The sequence below is a fragment of the Trichomycterus rosablanca genome, chromosome 7 (assembly GCF_030014385.1).
Source record: "Trichomycterus rosablanca isolate fTriRos1 chromosome 7, fTriRos1.hap1, whole genome shotgun sequence".
Classification (NCBI taxonomy): domain Eukaryota; kingdom Metazoa; phylum Chordata; class Actinopteri; order Siluriformes; family Trichomycteridae; genus Trichomycterus; species Trichomycterus rosablanca.
In genome coordinates this window covers 23,545,870-23,564,617 of record NC_085994.1, presented here as the reverse complement: position 1 = coordinate 23,564,617, position 18,748 = coordinate 23,545,870, and the positions used below count along the sequence as shown (strand labels likewise).

The window sequence follows — 18,748 nt, the reverse complement described above, 5'->3', positions numbered from 1 at the left end:
GTGAGGCCAGGCATCATCCTGCACCAGGAGGAACCCTGGGCTCACTGCTATCATATGGAGGTTTGTCTGACCCTCTATGAATATGCCTCCCCAGACCATCACTAACCCACCACAAAACCAGTTATGCTGAATGATGTTGTGGGCAGCATAATGTTCTCCAGTGTCTCCAGTGTTTTCCATCTGTCACGTGCTCAGTGTGAACTTGCTCTCATATGTGTAGAAAACAGTGTGCCAATGGGGATCTGCCAATTTTGGTATTCTCTGGGCTGTGAGCACAGGTCCCACTAGAGGACGTCAGGCTTTTATGCCACCCTTTGTTTCTGACAGTTTGGTCAGAAACATGCACACCAGTAGCCCGCTCGGGGTCATTTTGTAAGGCAGTTCATCCTTACACAAAGAAACAGATACTGGTCCTGCTGCTGGGCTGCTGCCCATCTGGGTTGTTGTTCTGGTATCTCCTCCATGCTTTTGAGACTGCTGGGAGACACAGCAAACCTTCTTGTGATGGCTCATGTGGGTGTGCCATCCTGAAAGAACTGGACTACCTGTGTAACCTGGGCTGCATGCACCACTACCAGTAGTGACAAGGACACTAGAACAACTCAAAACTAGAGAAGAATCAGTCAGTAATGATAAGGAGAGTAATTGTTGAAAGCCATCACCTGCAAAACCATTTCCTTTTTGTGGGTTGTTTTGCTGTTTCCTCTCTGGTGTACTTTTCACTTTCATTTTCACCAAAGTAGGTAAAATGGATTCATAATGCTTTATGCTTCCAAACTGGACAGGTTGATCCCTAAAGTCTAATTGACTTGGGGTTATATTGTAATGATTGTGTTGCCTTTATTTTAAGCAGTGTAGTAATTATCTAAAACTGTTTTACATTTCGCTCTGCTTCTTTAGTATACCATTGTGCACCCCAAACAACCTTAATATTTATTATTAATTTAGTGACACAATGTTCTATGCTTTATTAAGTAGTAAACATTGATAGAAAAGTTATTGCTGATCAGGAAGCAAGCATAACATGTATTTGCTTATACACTATATTGCCAAAAGTATTCACTCACCCATCCAAATAATTAAATTCAGGTGTTCCAATCACTTCCATGGCCACAGGTGTATAAAACCAAGCACCTAGGCATGCAGACTGCTTCTACAAACATTTGTGAACGAATGGGTCGCTCTCAGGAGCTTAGTGAATTCCAGCATGATACCGTGATAGGATGCCACCTGTGCAACAATCCAGTCATGAAATTTCCTCGCTACTAAATATTCCACAGTCAACTGTCAGTGGTATTATAACAAAGTGGAAGCGATTGGAAACGACAGCAATTCAACCATGAAGTGGTAGGCCACGTAAAATGACAGAGCGGGGTCAGCGGATGCTGAGGCGCATAGTGCGCAGAGGTCGCCAACTTTCTGCAGCGTCAATCGCTACAGACCCCCAAACTTCATGTGGCCTTCAGATTAGCTCAAGAACAGTGTGTAGAGAGCTTCATGGAATGGGTTTCCATGGCTGAGCAGCTGCATCCAAGCCTTACATCACCAAGCGCAATGCAAAGCGTCGGATGCAGTGGTGTAAAGCACGTCGCCACTGGACTCTAGAGCAGTGGAGACGTGTTCTCTGGAGTGACGAATCACGCTTCTCCGTCTGGCAATCCGATGGAAGAGTCTGGGTTTGGCGGTTGCCAGGAGAACGGTACTTGTCTGACTGTATAGTGCCAAGTGTAAAGTTTTGTGGAGGGGGGATTATGGTAAGGGAACTCTTAATGCTTCAGCAAACCAAGAGATTTTGGACAATTTCATGCTCCCAACTTTGTGGGAACAGTTTGGGGATGGCCCCTTCCTGTTCCAACATGACTGCACACCAGTGCACAAAGCAAGGTCCGAGCGAGTCTGGTGTAAAAGAACTTGTCTGGCCTGCAAAAATTCCCATAAACACACCCCTAAACCTTGTGGAAAGCCTTCCCAGAAGAGTTGAAGCTGTTATAGCTGCAAAGGGTGGGCCGACATCATATTAAACTTTATGCAATAAGAATGGGATGTCACTCAAGTTCATATGCGTGTGAAGGCAGACGAGCGAATACTTTTGGCAATATATGAATACGAATAAAGAACTTTTTGGGAACTGAACTAGTGCAATTCTGTAAATTTCCCACGGTTGGGATATGCACACATGTGTCTTGATTCTACCCGTATTCAGCGATATCCCACCGCTTTACCAATCAGCAACCTGTATATGAATACGGGTGTTAAAACAACTGCCTGATGCAACTTCCGCAATAGTTGCGACCCAAGTAAAGGATTTTATTACCAGTAAAACCATAAACGACTTTTCAGACGTTTTTCAAAACTCTCGCTAAGTAATTGCGAGTGAGAGCTAAACTGGCTAAAATTGGAATAATTAGAAACTAACAGAATATTTAAGCAATGACGACGGGATTTTATTAGCCAATCATAGCCCATGGTTGCTACTTTTAGCCAATTATAGTGTATGGGCGGGATTGTCCGAAAATGGGTGTGGAAAAAAAAAGCAGCGTATGCCTGTCCTTAGCATGCTACAGTTCTCCTGCGGCGGGTGTATGAATTTAGATACAGAAACATGGCGGATTTAGTGGCTCTTTTCACCTCAATTGGGCTCAGTGAGCAGAAAGCAAATGAAACGTTAAAAAATGAGCAGCTTAGTTCAGCTCTCAAGGACGCTATTACTCAGGTAAAGTTGAAAACTACACCTGTATTAGACTGTATAGCATGCGTGTGGCCAGCTGGCAATGCATTGTGCAATGTCTATGCTGTGTTATATTTTTATTATGTGTTATAATAATGTCTGTTAAGATATTCATGTTTTCAGCTTTAAATATTCTACACATGTAAAATTAATTGTTGTAACCATGTATGTAAGTTTAAGGTAATATATTGACCTGACATTTTACTTTCCTTTTCCTAACTTCCTTTAATATTGTGTAGTTTTGCAACTTATTTTCCTGTTACTAAGGGTTTTGAAAAACATTAAGTTCCTAATTTCAGCTTTAAATACATTCACTATATTGCCAAAAGTATCGCTCGTCTGTCTTCACACGCATATGAACTTGAGTGGCATCTCATTCTTAATCCATAAGCTTTAGTATGATGTCGGCCCATCCTTTGCGGCTATAACAACTTCAGCTCTTCTGGGAAGACTTTCCACAAGGTTCAGGAGTGTGTTTATGGGAATTTTTGACCATTCTTCCAGAAGCGCGTTTGTGAGGTCAGACACTGATGTTGGACGAGAAGGCCTGGCTCGCAGTCTCCGCTCTAATTCATCCCAAAGATGTTCTATCGGGTTGAGGTCAGGACTCTGTGCAGGCCAGTCAAGTTCTTCCACACCAAACTCGCTCATCCATGTCTTTATGGACCTTGGAACAGGAAGGGCCATCCCCAAACTGTTCCCACAAAGTTGGGAGCATGAAATTGTCCAAAATCTCTTGGTTCCTTTCACTGGAACTAAGGGGCCGAGCCCGACTCCTGAAAAACAACCCCACACCATAATCCCCCCTCCACCAAACTTTACACTTGGCACAATGCAGTCAGACAAGTACCGTTCTCCTGGCAACCACCAAACCCAGACTGGTCCATCGGATTACCAGACGGAGAAGCGTGATTTGTCACTCCAGAGAACACGTCTTGGCTTTACACCACTGCATCCGACGCTTTGCATTGCGCTTGGTGATGTAAGGCTTGGATGCAGCTGCTTGGCCATGGAAACACATTCCATGAAGCTCTCTACACACTGTTCTTGAGCTCATCTGAAGGCCACATGAAGTTTGGGGGTCTGCTACGATTGACTCTGCATAAAGTTGGCGACTGATCTCCTGAGAGCGACCCATCCTTTCACGAATGTTTGTAGAAGCAGTCTGCATGCCTAGGTGCTTGGTTTTATACACCTGTGGCCATGGAAGTGATTGGAACACCTGAATTCAATGATTTGGATGGGTGGGTAAATACTTTTGGCAATATAGTGTATACACCAAATAGACATGCAGAATAGAATTGGTTACTACAATTTAAAGTGAATTTGTTCCCTTTTTAATGACTTTCTTTTCAGCCATTTTTAAGTCAAAATCAGTCATCAGATTTTGCGTTGTGATGGTTGGCTGCATAGTCATCTCTGTCTAATTTACATTTCTTTTACGTTCTTCAGCATTTGGCAGCTGCTTTTTTTCATAGCGACTTACAGTACTGTGACAGTATATTGTCTAAGCCAGTGGTTCTCAAACTGTGGTACGTGAAGCAGCACGAGGTGGTACGCCAGATAATCTCGGAAAAGTAATTACATGCACCGAAAAAATAAATAATTTAATAATTATGAATAAAAAAAAATCATATGAAACATTGTGTAAATTACCAATAAATTCTGTTTCAAAGTTCTTATAATTCTGTTTTAATAAAATCAGTTGAATTAAAACAAATTGTATTAAAACTGTGTTTTTAAAAATATTCGGGGCTACGCAGCCACCGTACTTCATTACGTCTATACTTCACGTTCGCGGTTTCCATCTCGGAATTTCCGAAACGTTATCAGTAAAGTTATCAGTAAAGTTATCAGTAGGTCTCTCACTTTTATCAGAGCAGATCTGCGTTTGAATCTCACTGATCTCGTTCCTGACATCACAAGGCTGCTCCGCTAAACAGGCGCACTCACTGAAATGGTCAGTGGTAACTGCATATAGTGATGAGTCGTTCGCGAATGATCCGATTCTATTGAATGGATCTTTAAAATGAACGAAAGGAACCGAGTCTTTTATTTCTGCGCAGTTCTTATCGACTGTAATCCACCCATTCTGCTTCGCATCAGTAGAGGGAATTAATCATAACTCGTAATAAGAGCTGTTTATTGTCGAAATTCAAATCCGAAATCACTTTCAGTATCGCGGAGAGCAAGCAAGACACACACACATACACACACACACACAGAGAGAGCTAGTAGTATAATGACAAATAATTGAGAAATAAACTATAAACTTGTTTAATTGTGTTAAATACAAGAGAGGATTTTTCTGAAACTTATTGCAATGTTACTACAGTCTGTTTCTTCTCTGTAGTTATATTCCTTTTAAAATAAATTTTTTTTTCTCGTTTAAGTGTTGTTTGAATTAGGAATACATTTAAGGCAAAGTAGCAAAATTTGATATTAATATCGGGGGTGTCTTATAGTTCACCCAGTAGCGCCTCCCGAAGAACGAAGAGCCATTTTTTTGAACGGCTCTTTAAAAGGAACCGAGCCAAAAGATCCGACTCCCTTCAAGAAGCCATAATTCCCATCAGTAATATACAGTGTATCACAAAAGTGAGTACACCCCTCACATTTCTGCAGATATTTAAGTATATCTTTTCATGGGACAACACTGACAAAATGACACTTTGACACAATGAAAAGTAGTCTGTGTGCAGCTTATATAACAGTGTAAATTTATTCTTCCCTCAAAATAACTCAATATACAGCCATTAATGTCTAAACCACCGGCAACAAAAGTGAGTACACCCCTTAGTGAAAGTTCCTGAAGTGTCAATATTTTGTGTGGCCACCATTATTTCCCAGAACTGCCTTAACTCTCCTGGGCATGGAGTTTACCAGAGCTTCACAGGTTGCCACTGGAATGCTTTTCCACTCCTCCATGACGACATCACGGAGCTGGCGGATATTTGAGACTTTGCGCTCCTCCACCTTTCGCTTGAGGATGCCCCAAAGATGTTCTATTGGGTTTAGGTCTGGAGACATGCTTGGCCAGTCCATCACCTTTACCCTCAGCCTCTTCAATAAAGCAGTGGTCGTCTTAGAGGTGTGTTTGGGGTCATTATCATGCTGGAACACTGCCCTGCGACCCAGTTTCCGGAGGGAGGGGATCATGCTCTGCTTCAGTATTTCACAGTACATATTGGAGTTCATGTGTCCCTCAATGAAATGTAACTCCCCAACACCTGCTGCACTCATGCAGCCCCAGACCATGGCATTCGCACCACCATGCTTGACTGTAGGCATGACACACTTATCTTTGTACTCCTCACCTGATTGCTGCCACACATGCTTGAGACCATCTGAACCAAACAAATTAATCTTGGTCTCATCAGACCATAGGACATGGTTCCAGTAATCCATGTCCTTTGTTGACATGTCTTCAGCAAACTGTTTGCGGGCTTTCTTGTGTAGAGACTTCAGAAGAGGCTTCCTTCTGGGGTGACAGCCATGCAGACCAATTTGATGTAGTGTGCGGCGTATGGTCTGAGCACTGACAGGCTGACCCCCCACCTTTTCAATCTCTGCAGCAATGCTGACAGCACTCCTGCGCCTATCTTTCAAAGACAGCAGTTGGATGTGACGCTGAGCACGTGCACTCAGCTTCTTTGGACGACCAACGCGAGGTCTGTTCTGAGTGGACCCTGCTCTTTTAAAACGCTGGATGATCTTGGCCACTGTGCTGCAGCTCAGTTTCAGGGTGTTGGCAATCTTCTTGTAGCCTTGGCCATCTTCATGTAGCGCAACAATTCGTCTTTTAAGATCCTCAGAGAGTTCTTTGCCATGAGGTGCCATGTTGGAACTTTCAGTGACCAGTATGAGAGAGTGTGAGAGCTGTACTACTAAATTGAACACACCTGCTCCCTATGCACACCTGAGACCTAGTAACACTAACGAGTCACATGACATTTTGGAGGGAAAATGACAAGCAGTGCTCAATTTGGACATTTAGGGGTGTAGTCTCTTAGGGGTGTACTCACTTTTGTTGCCGGTGGTTTAGACATTAATGGCTGTATATTGAGTTATTTTGAGGGAAGAATAAATTTACACTGTTATATAAGCTGCACACAGACTACTTTTCATTGTGTCAAAGTGTCATTTTGTCAGTGTTGTCCCATGAAAAGATATACTTAAATATCTGCAGAAATGTGAGGGGTGTACTCACTTTTGTGATACACTGTATATACACACACACCTAATTAATGTGTGCCATATGTGGTTCTGAGATGAGAAACATAGGTGGTACTTGGAAGTTTTGCTTTGATAATAGGTGGTACTTGGTCTAAAAAGTTTGAGAACCACTGGTCTAAGCAATTGAGGGTTAAGGGCCCATCACTGGTGGGACTTAAACCAGTGACCTTCTGATTACTAGTCCAGTACCTTAACCACAAGGCTACAACTGCCCTCACTCATGTCACCTGCAGCTAGCCTTTCATAATATAATCCACTTCATGATGTTGTCAATCCAGTTTATACTCCCATTCCTCAAAATCCTACTCCATGTTTGCCACAAATACAGATGTCACTGTTTACAGTCAATCAGTCTTCTCGCATAGCATAGGCATAGAGGCAGTTGTGCAATAATGAAGCCACTACTTTGTTTAGTGACTGTTTTTCAATATTCACTGCTGATTTTTATCAGTTAATAATTTCTAATGTTTCCTATAGGCACAGAAGCTGTTGGGATCCAAAAATGTTGACAAAACTATGGGGACCTTACTCTACAGCATGGTGTCTAGACTTCGAGACCTCAACCATCTGGCTTTCTTTACAGATTACATAGTCAAACGCAAGATCACCACCGATCTGCAGTTGTCCGGTATCTAAAGTCTAGTTAACACTGCTTCATTTTAAGCACTTTCTTGTGGAGCTTTGACCATGTTTGTCCTATATTTTTATATGTTTTCATGTTTGCAGCTGCATTAGACTATGTAAAGGGTCATCCTCAGGGTCCTCTGGATGTGAAGGCTTTTGAGACTGCCTGTGGGGTGGGTGTGATTGTCGGTCCAGAGCAGATCGAGGATGCGGTAAGGCAGCTGGCTTTGAGGATGTGCTTTCATACAATCTAACTAGGAGCTAAGTTCTTATTTGTTTGATGTTTTTCCAGGTTGAGCTGATCATCAGGAAACACAAACAGCAATTGCTGGTGGAGCGATACCGCTTCAACATGGGGCTCCTTATGGGTAAGTGTTTTGTTGTTTTTAGATTACAGTAGACTCTTGAGTTACGAACAATTTACCATACGAACATTTTGGGTTACGAGCGATCTTTTTCAACTTAACGTACGAACAAATTTCGGACTACAAACCGAAATTCGCGAAACATGTGACGTCACGAACAAGTTGACTTCGACCTCTCTCTCTCTCTCTCTCTCTCTCTCTCTCTCTCTCTCTCTCTCGCTCTCTCTCTCTCTCTCTCTCTCTCTCTCTATATATATATATATATATATATATATATATATATATATATATATATATATATATATAGGGGTTGGACAAAATAACTGAAACACCTGTCATTTTAGTGTGGGAGGTTTCATGGCTAAATTGGACCAGTCTGGTGGCCAATCTTCATTAATTGCACATTGCACCAGTAAGAGCAGAGTGTGAAGGTTCAATTAGCAGGGTAAGAGCACAGTTTTGCTCAAAATATTGCAATGCACACAACATTATGGGTGACATACCAGAGTTCAAAAGAGGACAAACTGTTGGTGCACGTCTTGCTGGCGCATCTGTGACCAAGACAGCAAGTCTTTGTGATGTATCAAGAGCCACGGTATCCAGGGTAATGTCAGCATACCACCAAGAAGGACAAACCACATCCAACAGGATTAACTGTGGACGCAAGAGGAAGCTGTCTGAAAGGGATGTTCGGGTGCTAACCCGGATTGTATCCAAAAAACATAAAACCACTGCTGCCCAAATCACGGCAGAATTAAATGTGCACCTCAACTCTCCTGTTTCCACCAGAACTGTCCGTCGGGAGCTCCACAGGGTCAATATACACGGCCGGGCTGCTATAGCCAAACCTTTGGTCACTCGTGCCAATGCCAAACGTCGGTTTCAATGGTGCAAGGAGCGCAAATCTTGGGCTGTGGACAATGTGAAACATGTATTGTTCTCTGATGAGTCCACCTTTACTGTTTTCCCCACATCCGGGAGAGTTACGGTGTGGAGAAGCCCCAAAGAAGCGTACCACCCAGACTGTTGCATGCCCAGAGTGAAGCATGGGGGTGGATCAGTGATGGTTTGGGCTGCCATATCATGGCATTCCCTTGGCCCAATACTTGTGCTAGATGGGCGCGTCACTGCCAAGGACTACCGAACCATTCTGGAGGACCATGTGCATCCAATGGCGGTGCCGTGTATCAGGATGACAATGCACCAATACACACAGCAAGATTGGTGAAAGATTGGTTTGATGAACATGAAAGTGAAGTTGAACATCTCCCATGGCCTGCACAGTCACCAGATCTAAATATTATTGAGCCACTTTGGGGTGTTTTGGAGAAGCGAGTCAGGAAACTTTTTTCCTCCACCAGCATCACGTAGTGACCTGGCCACTATCCTGCAAGAAGAATGGCTTAAAATCCCTCTGACCACTGTGCAGGACTTGTATATGTCATTTCCAAGACGAATTGACGCTGTATTGGCCGCAAAAGGAGGCCCTACACCATACTAATAAATTATTGTGGTCTAAAACCAGGTGTTTCAGTTATTTTGTCCAACCCCTGTATATATATATATATATACACACACACACACACACACACACACACACACACCCAGTGAGCGAATATTCGGACAGCGGACGGTGTTTTTCCGGTGCAGAGAAAGCACAGTTTTTTGTTGTTGTATAATTACTCCTGCCAGTAGATGTCACTGTGTATCAGACAGAGGACACATTGAGTAAGAGAGAGGAAGGAAGTTATTCTTTCATGAAATTACACCTACAAAATACAACGCTATTGAAATAAAAAAAGGAAATAATAGAGAAATATGAGAGTTATTGTTTTTTCTGGTAGATACATTGTATTATGGTGTATGGTACAGCACACGTACTGTACTGAAATGTGATGTATGTATTTTATGTACAGTACAGTACTACTGTGTATTGTTGTTCATTATTGTTTATTACAGTAATGTCTATTCTTTAATTTAAGATTAAGGGAAAATATACTTATATTTATAACAAAGACAGTAGAAAGGTTAGGTAAGGGGGTGGTTTGGGAGGTCTGGCACGGATTAATTATGTTTACATTATTTCTTATGGGAAAAACAGGTTTAACTAACGAACATTTTGACTTAAGAACAGCCCTTCGGAACCAATTAAATTTGAAGTCAAGGGTCCACTGTATTCCTTTACCGATTGTGATTGTGTGCTGCCACTTGTACAAGCCCCGAGGAGAGATGGGTCACTATACGTCACTCTTTGAGGTGTCCAATCTGCGGCCACTCGTTATCACCTGCCAGTGGTTTCCCACGCAGAGCCGTATCATGTTTTGAATATGACAAATCTATCAAACTTAGAATCAGACTGTACAGAGGTGAGCCTGCTTTTAGCCATAGCCAATACTTCTACTGACAACAGACCAATACAGACCAATGAATTGGTTTCTCAGTGATGCAACAGTCTATTACACAAGCTCACCACTGCTAAACCTTGGGTTCAGATCTTGGTAGTGAGAACGATCTGGTCAGGCGCTCTACGGACACAGTGGGTCTTATCTGATGGAGGTAATTTTTAAGTTACCTGGAATTCTGCATAAAATGTGACCTGATTCATCTCATTGCTGCTCTAACAGTAACAGGAATTTGCTTAAAATGTTGCTGGACGCATGCTTGTCTGCAGTGCTCTTTGGCCAGTATGAATGTTGTGTACATACACTGATCAGCCATAACATTAAAACCACCTTCTTGTTTCTACACTCACTGTCCATTTTATCAGCTCCACTTACCATATAGAAGCACTTTGTAGTTCTATAGTTACTGACTGTAGTCCATCTGTTTCTCTGCATGCTTTTTTAGCCTGCTTTCACCCTGTTTTCCGATGGCCAGGACCACCACAGAGCAGGTATCATTTAGGTGGTGGATCATACTCAGCACTGCAGTGACACTGACATGGTGGTGGTGTGTTAGTGTGTGTTGTGCTGGTATGAGTGGATAAGACACAGCAGCGCTGATGGAGTTTTTAAAACACCTTACTTTCACTGCTAGAATAGTCCACCTACCAAAAACATCTAGCCAACAGCGCCCCATGAGCAGCGTCCTGTGACCACTGATAAAGGTCTAGAAGATGACCAACTCAAACAGCAGCAATAGATGAGCGATCGTCTCTGACTTGTCTACATTTACAAGGTAGGTAGGAGTGTCTAATAGAGTGGACACAGTATTTAAAAACTCCCATCAGTGCTGCTGTGTCTGATCCATTCATACCACCACCATGTCATTATCACTGCAGTGCTGAGAATGATCCACCACCTAACTAATACCTGCTCTGTGGTGGTCCTGTGGGGGTCCTGACCATTAAAGAACAGCATGAAAGGGGGCTAACAAAGCATGTAGAGAAACAGATGAACTACAAAGTGCTTCTATATGGTAAGTGGAGCTGATAAAATGGACAGTGAGTGTAGAAACAAGGAGGTGGTTTTAATGTTATGGCTGATCGGTGTATTATTATACCAATATAAGCAAAGTCTAAGGGTAATACACAGATAAGCTTAAAAATTAGGCTCATTTGTGCATGTGACAGTCAACAATATATTAAACTGAGATGATGGTAGGGTTAGGGTTACTTGAGTACGTGTTGAATGCAGCAGATATGATCCGGCACAAAGAACTGAGTGTTGAGTACCTGCCAATAGTGGTCTGAAAAAGGACAAGCCACAGGTTATTTGGTGGTTGAGACTCATTGGTGCCAGAAGACCTGATCTGGTTCGGACCTGGTACTGGTGGTCACGTAACTGTGCCGCTACATGCATTGCATTGACCCCTTTTGTGTATGGGGTTGTGTAGTTGCAGGCTAGTCAAAGTGCCCATGAAACTCCTGTGTACTGTCAAAAGAACCTACAATGGGCATGTGGGCATCGGAACCGGACATCAATGGAAGAAGCTCATGAGAAGATCATGTGGATGGCTGGGCATGTGTGCATTGTTTACCCATTAAATACATTGTTCCAGATTGCACTATAGGACTGGTATCGGTCAGATGATGTCTTAGGATTTCGGCACCTCAGTAGGCAGCATTTTAAGGCATCTAAGAATTCAGACAGCCTTCTTCTCCAGAGCGTGTAGGATGACATCTATTTAGAGAGCTTACTAGGTTTTAGACCCCATATACCACCGGACTCCTTCAGATTGAGGTCTTGTGGAGTCCATGTCTTAGCACGTCTGCACATCCTGTATTGAGCTCTTACTGACTTTGTTTATTTGTGCTGTGTTCTCTAGGTGAAGCCAGAGCTGCTTTAAAGTGGGCTGATGGGAAAATTCTAAAGAATGAAGTAGACATGCAGGTATGCAGGCCCACTTTAATGATGCAGTGTTTCCTAGTCTGAATGCCTTGCCTATTAGTCATTGTGTTCTTTCCTTCTGTCATGCTGTATATAGGTGTTGCACCTCTTGGGACCTAAAACTGAAGCAGATCTGGAGAAAAAACCCAAGGTACTTCAGCAGTTCTTTAGCCATACACCAATCAGCCATAACATTAAAACCACCTCCTTGTTTCTATTCTATTCCATTTATTTCTCTTCATACTTTTATTATTAGGTATTATTTGGGTGGTGGATCATTCTCAGCACTGCAGTGACACTGACATGATGGTGGTGTGTTAGTGTGTGTTGTGCTGGTATGAGTGGATCAGACACAGCAGCGCTGCTGTATTTTAAATACCGTGTCCACTCACTGTCCACTCTATTAGACACTCCTACCTAGTTGGTCCACCTTGTAGATGTAAAGTCAGAGACGATCGCTCATCTATTGCTGCTGTTTGAGTTCTAGACCTTCATCAGTGGTCACAGGACAATGCCCATGGGGCACTATTGGCTGGATATATTTTTGGTTGGTGGACTATTTTCAATCCAGCAGTGACAGTGAGGTGTTCAAAAACTCCATCAGCATTGCTGTGTCTTATCCACTCATGAATGATAAAATGGACAGCGAGTGCAGAAACGAGGTGGTCATAATGTTATGCCTAATCATTGTACAGTATATGGCCAGAAGTATTTAGACACCACTTTTAATGTTTGAGTTCAGATGTTTTACATCCATTTCTCATTTCTAACTGGTATATAAATTCAGTTCTGTAAAATGAATAACGTGCTTCTGACTTTGGTGCAGTTTGGCATAGACTCTTTCCTGTCCAGAGCTCTGACCACAACCCCACTGAACACCTTTAGAAGGAATTGAAAAGTTATTTATGCATTGTACTTGCAAAGAAGTTGAATAACTTGCTTCTTAAATATATGTTTGTCTCTTTTGACAGGCAGCTAAACCCAAACCAGTGGAGAACAACAAGAAGGAAGAAAAGAAAGATACTGTGAACGGTAAGATGCAGAACAAATTTCAGCTATGAGTAAAGTTTTGAGGTGTTTCCTGCAAGTGTTTGTTTACTGTTAGTCATGTCTAATAATCTGGGCTTTATTATGTCTGTGTACATAAGTTATTTAGCATTGTTCCAATTTGGATACACTCAGTTTTCTGTGCACTCTTCTGTGCTGGTCTGTGAAGCCACCGACTGCATTTTACTATCGGCCAGCGGACAATCCTTACAAATAGCCTCAGCACATGAATGATTTAATACCTCTTTCGCCCTTTCCTCCCTCAGACGCAACCCTCCCTTCGCAGGTGCCCATACCAGTTCTGGAGATTTCATATTGCCATTGCAGCAAGACCCCATCCCACTTTTCCTCCCTCGAACTTGTCCAATTGTGTTTGTTTGGATGTCCAGCCAGGTCTGTGGCTCTGCTCAGATTCAGACTTGTGAGTTTAAACACTCTGCTGTAGTGTGTGCCATCATTTCCCAAATTAAAAACTTGGGTTACTTAAAATTTAGACTTTCTTGGTTTGGCTTATCCAAGACCCACCATACCACTTATCATGGATTACTAATAATGAAAAAAACATTGCAATTAGGAAACAGAATTCATCACAGAAAGGATCACAGATACACGTTGAAAATGACAAATGATGGCCTGCCAAGTTCTGCTAGTATTGGCACGTGCTACAAAATTGCTGTGAGCTAAAACGGGGCTATTTGCATGCACTAAGATAAGAGCCAAGACCACAATGCTAAATGGATCTTTCATCTTGTGGAAATGGTAACGTCTCACTGTATTCACTTATTGTGGTTGACCTCATTATATTATACATAATAATAGTTGTACGTCTTGCTTTTGTTTTGACCAAGACTGATGCAGTGCCATTAAATTAACATTCATTTGAAATTGTTAGCTGCAGTATAGGGTTAGGGTTTTGCATAAGTACATGTATCATTTGTTTGGTAAATTGGCTCATTAAGGCATGTCATATTTTACTGTAGCAGTTCAGCGTCATTTTAGAGTCTCACTAGGGATGTCCCGATCTGATCTCAAAGATCGGAATCGGGCCCAATCAAGGCATTTTTTAACTGATCGGTATCGGCTTCTCTAAGCCCGATCCTAAGCAGGTGTAGTAAATGGAGAGTCCAACAGTGAAGTGTAATGTCTGCAATGCGAGCATTTCACGAGCCGGTAGTAGCAGAGCTGCGTTCATTACTGTAGAATTTTACTGTTTATATGGTGTGTGAGTCAAGGATCACTCCGGTTTACAAAACAATAACTTTTAATCCGAGTATGAAAACTTCAGGACCATAACATACATACGAGTTTACGTGTTACAAGACTGAATGACATCTCAGTATCAAGCACTCTGATTGGCTTAGTTATGTAACCGAGCGTCGTAGTGATGCACTTGCTTAATAAAGAAATAAATACACGGTATATTCACAAATTGTCGGGAGCATAACACTTTATCAACTTCTTCTGTTATGGTACCAAATAGCGGACAGCTAGAGTAATCGCCTTAGCCAAGCACGCTATTCCATGCACTATGGAAGCCACAAAGGGTCAAAACACACTTACTTCGCGTAGAAATGTCCATCAAACCATTGTCACAATACAACCACAGAAAAGTTTGTTAGTTACAACACGCATACAAGTACGGTGGCTCATAAGAAACAAACCAGATATCATTTAACCAAACGATCTACAATTACTACCAATTTGATACGGCACCTAAAAAATAAACACTCAGTCGAATACAGCGAGTTTATTATTATTTGATGAGAAGAGGAACCGACTGTCCGCTAACATGGCAGAGATGCTGATTTTCCTCAAAAAGAACTTTCACTTCATTTTGAGTGTTCTAGTTTTACTGCTACAGTGCTGCACTAAGTTTGTTTACTTTTATTTTGTAAAAATAAAAGAACATTAAGCAATAGCTTGGATGCAGGCAATTTTTTTCCTACAGCACTGCAGAGCTATTCAGTTGTTAAACATATACATTGGATTAATTTGAATAACTGTAATGTACTTGAAGTGTGCACTGTGTGAACAGTATTATCTAGTTCTTATCTAGACTATCTACAAAATACAAGTATCGGTTTGAGACTCTGTATCGGATCGGGACCAAAATTAATGATCGGGATCGGGAACAAAAAAAACGTGATCGGGACATCCCTAAGTCTCACTCTTTGTGTTTCCATCTGTGTTTGTGTTCTGCTTTGTACAGGAGAAGTCAAACAAGAGGTGAAGTCTCTGATGGAGCAGCTGAGAGGAGAAGCGCTTAAGTTCCATAAGCCAGGTGAAACTGAATATCTAGTACCATTTATTACACACGTTCTTGTTTGAGAGCTGTCTTTTAGGACTTTTGTAGGTGCATTTCTCTTTTTAACTCAGTTTGGCCATTTGTAATTCGGCATTGTATATCCACTACCGCTTGTACACTCTATGTTCTGGTCAAGGAGAGCCACAGAGCATAGTGGCTCCTCTATGACACTTGTGCAGACTACAGCCACTTGTTATCACATGCCAGTGAATGTTTGCCACACAAATTCATATCACATATAGAGACACACTGTATTCTTTATATTATTCAAACCAATTCCCCCAACCGTCAACCCCATTTCACCTTTCTTTCCTCGGATTATTGAGTGGATAAGACACAGCAGCGCTGCTGGAGTTTTTAAATACCGTGTCCATTCACTGTCCACTCTATTAGACACTCCTACCTAGTTGGTCCACCTTGTAGATGTAAAGTCAGAGACGATCGCTCATCTATTGCTGCTGTTTAAGTTAATCTTCTAGACCTTCATCACTGGTCACAGGACGCTGCCCACGGTGTGATGTTGGCTGGATATTTTTGGTTGGTGGACGATTCATAGTCCATCAGTGACAGTGAGGTGTTTAAAAACTCCATCAGTGCTGCTGCGTCTTATCCACTCATACCAGCACAACACACACTAACACACCACCACCATGTCAGTGTCACTGCAGTGCTGAGAATGATCCACCACCCAAATAACACCTACTCTGTAGTGGTCCTGTGGGGGTCCTGACCATTGAAGAACAGCATGAACGGGGGCTAACAAAGCATGCTCCTCTATGGTAAGTGGAGCTAATAAAATGGACAGTGAGTGTAGAAACAAGGAGGTGGTTTTAATGTTATGTCTGATCGGTGTATATAAAAAATATTTCTTACTCTTCACTTAAAGGTGAGAATTACAAGACGGAAGGTTATGTCGTGACACCAAACACCATGAGGCTGCTGAAGGAGCACCTGGAGATCACTGGTGGACAGGTGTGTGTGTGTTCAGTAGGTATGTTGATGTTCATGTATAAATCTTCACATCTGTATGCATTTGTTTTGTCTTACGTAGGTTCGGTCTCGATTTCCTCCTGAACCTAACGGCATCCTGCACATCGGCCATGCCAAGGCGATTAACTTCAACTTTGGTTATGCTAAGGTACTACACCTGTTTATAATCTAATACACATGATTTACACATTTACCATGGTAAGTCAGTTTGACCTTTATGTAACTTTTTTTTGAAGGCCAATAATGGGATCTGCTTCCTACGCTATGACGACACAAACCCAGAGAAGGAGGAAGAGAAATATTTTACTGGCATCAAAGACATGGTGGAGTGGCTGGGTGAGTCTCATATGCTCTTAGTTCTGTAATATGTATATCATGTATTACCGGTCGGCTGGGCGCCCACTGGCAGGCACAATTGGCAAGTGCCTGTAGCAGACAAAATTAGCCTCTAGTCTGATGGGTGGGAAAAGACCGGAATAAGGGGGTGGGGCCTTCATCGCTGTGACCAGGGTGCCTGTACAGAAGTGGAGTTGCAAAAAGATTGGGGTGTGGCGTGGCGTGGGGTCCCCAACAGCGGAAGACGGATTGGCTACACTAAATTGGGAGAAATAGGGGGAAAATGCATAAAAATAAATAAATAAAAATGTACTTTGTGGCACCCAGGTGGCGCAGTGGGATATTCCGCTAGCACACCAGCGCGAGATTCTGAACTCCCTGGTGCGAATCTCAGCTCTGCTACCGGTCGGCTGGGCGCCATCTAGCAGGCACAATTGGCAGCGCCTGCAGCAGACAAAATTGGCCACCGTGTCTGCTGGGTGGGGAAATGACCGGACCAAGTGGGTGGGGTCTTCAAATGCTGTGCAAGGACCTTGGTTAGCAGACCTTAGGCGCCTGTGCAAAAGCACGGGTCTAAAGAAGGGGTCCGCTAGGACTGGGCATTCGGCGGAGTGCATGTGAGCAGCAAACAAACAAACCCTAAATAATCATAATTTTCTCAAATTACTGTATATAAGCGATGATGTAAACATTCTAGAGACCCTAGTAGTAAATAGTTTAGCAAATAAGACATGGATGAAGACACTTAGTCCAAATTCTTCTGGTAAAATATTTTTTTGTGCATACTTTCTTTAATAATCCAATAGTTTTGCTATTGTGTGTGTTTTTCAGGCTATGAGCCATATGCCATCACTCATGCCTCAGACAACTTTGGGCAGCTGTATGAACTCGCTGTTGAACTCATACGCAGGTGAGCAGTACACACAAACCAGTTCATTCCTGATCATTTCATCATATACACCGACAAGGCATAACATTATGACCACTGACTGATTATCTCTTCATCACGGGTGGGATATATTAGGCAGCAAGTGAACATTTTATCCTCAAAGTTGATATGTTGGAAGCAGGAAAAATGGGTGAGTGTAAGGTTTTGCGCAAGTTCGACAATGGCCGAATTGTGATGGCTAGACGACTGGGTCAGAGCATCTCCAAAACTGCAGCTCTTGTGGGGTGTTCCTGGTCTGCAGTGGTCAGTATCTATCAAAAGTGGTCCAAGGAAGGAACAGTGGTAAACCGGTGACAGGGTCATGGGCGGCCAAGGCTCATTGATGCACGTGGGGAGTGAAGGCTGGCCCGTGTGGTCCGATCCAACAGACGAGCTACTGTAGCTCAAATTGCTGAAGAAGTTAATGCTGGTTCTGATAGAAAGGTGTCAGAATACACAGTGTGTTGCATATGGGGCTGCATAGCCGCAGACCAGTCAGGGTGCCCATGCTGACCCCTGTCCACTGCCGAAAGCGCCAACAATGAGCACATGTAAGCATTGGAACTGGACCACAGAGCAATGGAAGAAGGTGGCCTGGTCTGATGAATCACGTTTTCTTTTACATCACGTGGATGGCCGGGTGCGTGTGCGTAGCTTACCTGGGGGACACACGGCACCAGGATGCACTATGGGAATAAGGCAAGCCGGCGGAGGCAGTGTGATGCTTTGGGCAATGTTCTGCTGGGAAACCTTGGGTCCTGCCATCCACGTGGATGTTATTTTGACACGTACCACCTACCTAAGCATTGTTGCAGACCATGTACACCCTGTCATGGAAACGGTATTCCCTGATGGCTGTGG

The 18,748-nt window shown here is 42.8% G+C and overlaps 1 protein-coding gene across 1 annotated transcript in view; it reads left to right on the top strand.

Annotated features, from left to right (window-relative positions):
* Nucleotides 1-2,583: 2,583 nt before the first annotated feature.
* The window catches only part of qars1 (glutaminyl-tRNA synthetase 1), a 29,748-nt gene continuing 13,583 nt past the window's right edge, over nucleotides 2,584-18,748 (top strand). Inside the window, exons 1-12 of the mRNA XM_062998537.1 lie at nucleotides 2,584-2,713; nucleotides 7,442-7,592; nucleotides 7,691-7,800; nucleotides 7,881-7,956; nucleotides 12,220-12,284; nucleotides 12,379-12,432; nucleotides 13,253-13,313; nucleotides 15,538-15,609; nucleotides 16,520-16,605; nucleotides 16,685-16,771; nucleotides 16,860-16,959; nucleotides 17,791-17,869. Coding sequence (XP_062854607.1) covers nucleotides 2,603-2,713; nucleotides 7,442-7,592; nucleotides 7,691-7,800; nucleotides 7,881-7,956; nucleotides 12,220-12,284; nucleotides 12,379-12,432; nucleotides 13,253-13,313; nucleotides 15,538-15,609; nucleotides 16,520-16,605; nucleotides 16,685-16,771; nucleotides 16,860-16,959; nucleotides 17,791-17,869 — 1,052 coding nt within the window. The 5' untranslated portion in view covers nucleotides 2,584-2,602. The remainder of the gene's footprint in view (nucleotides 2,714-7,441; nucleotides 7,593-7,690; nucleotides 7,801-7,880; nucleotides 7,957-12,219; nucleotides 12,285-12,378; nucleotides 12,433-13,252; nucleotides 13,314-15,537; nucleotides 15,610-16,519; nucleotides 16,606-16,684; nucleotides 16,772-16,859; nucleotides 16,960-17,790; nucleotides 17,870-18,748) is intronic.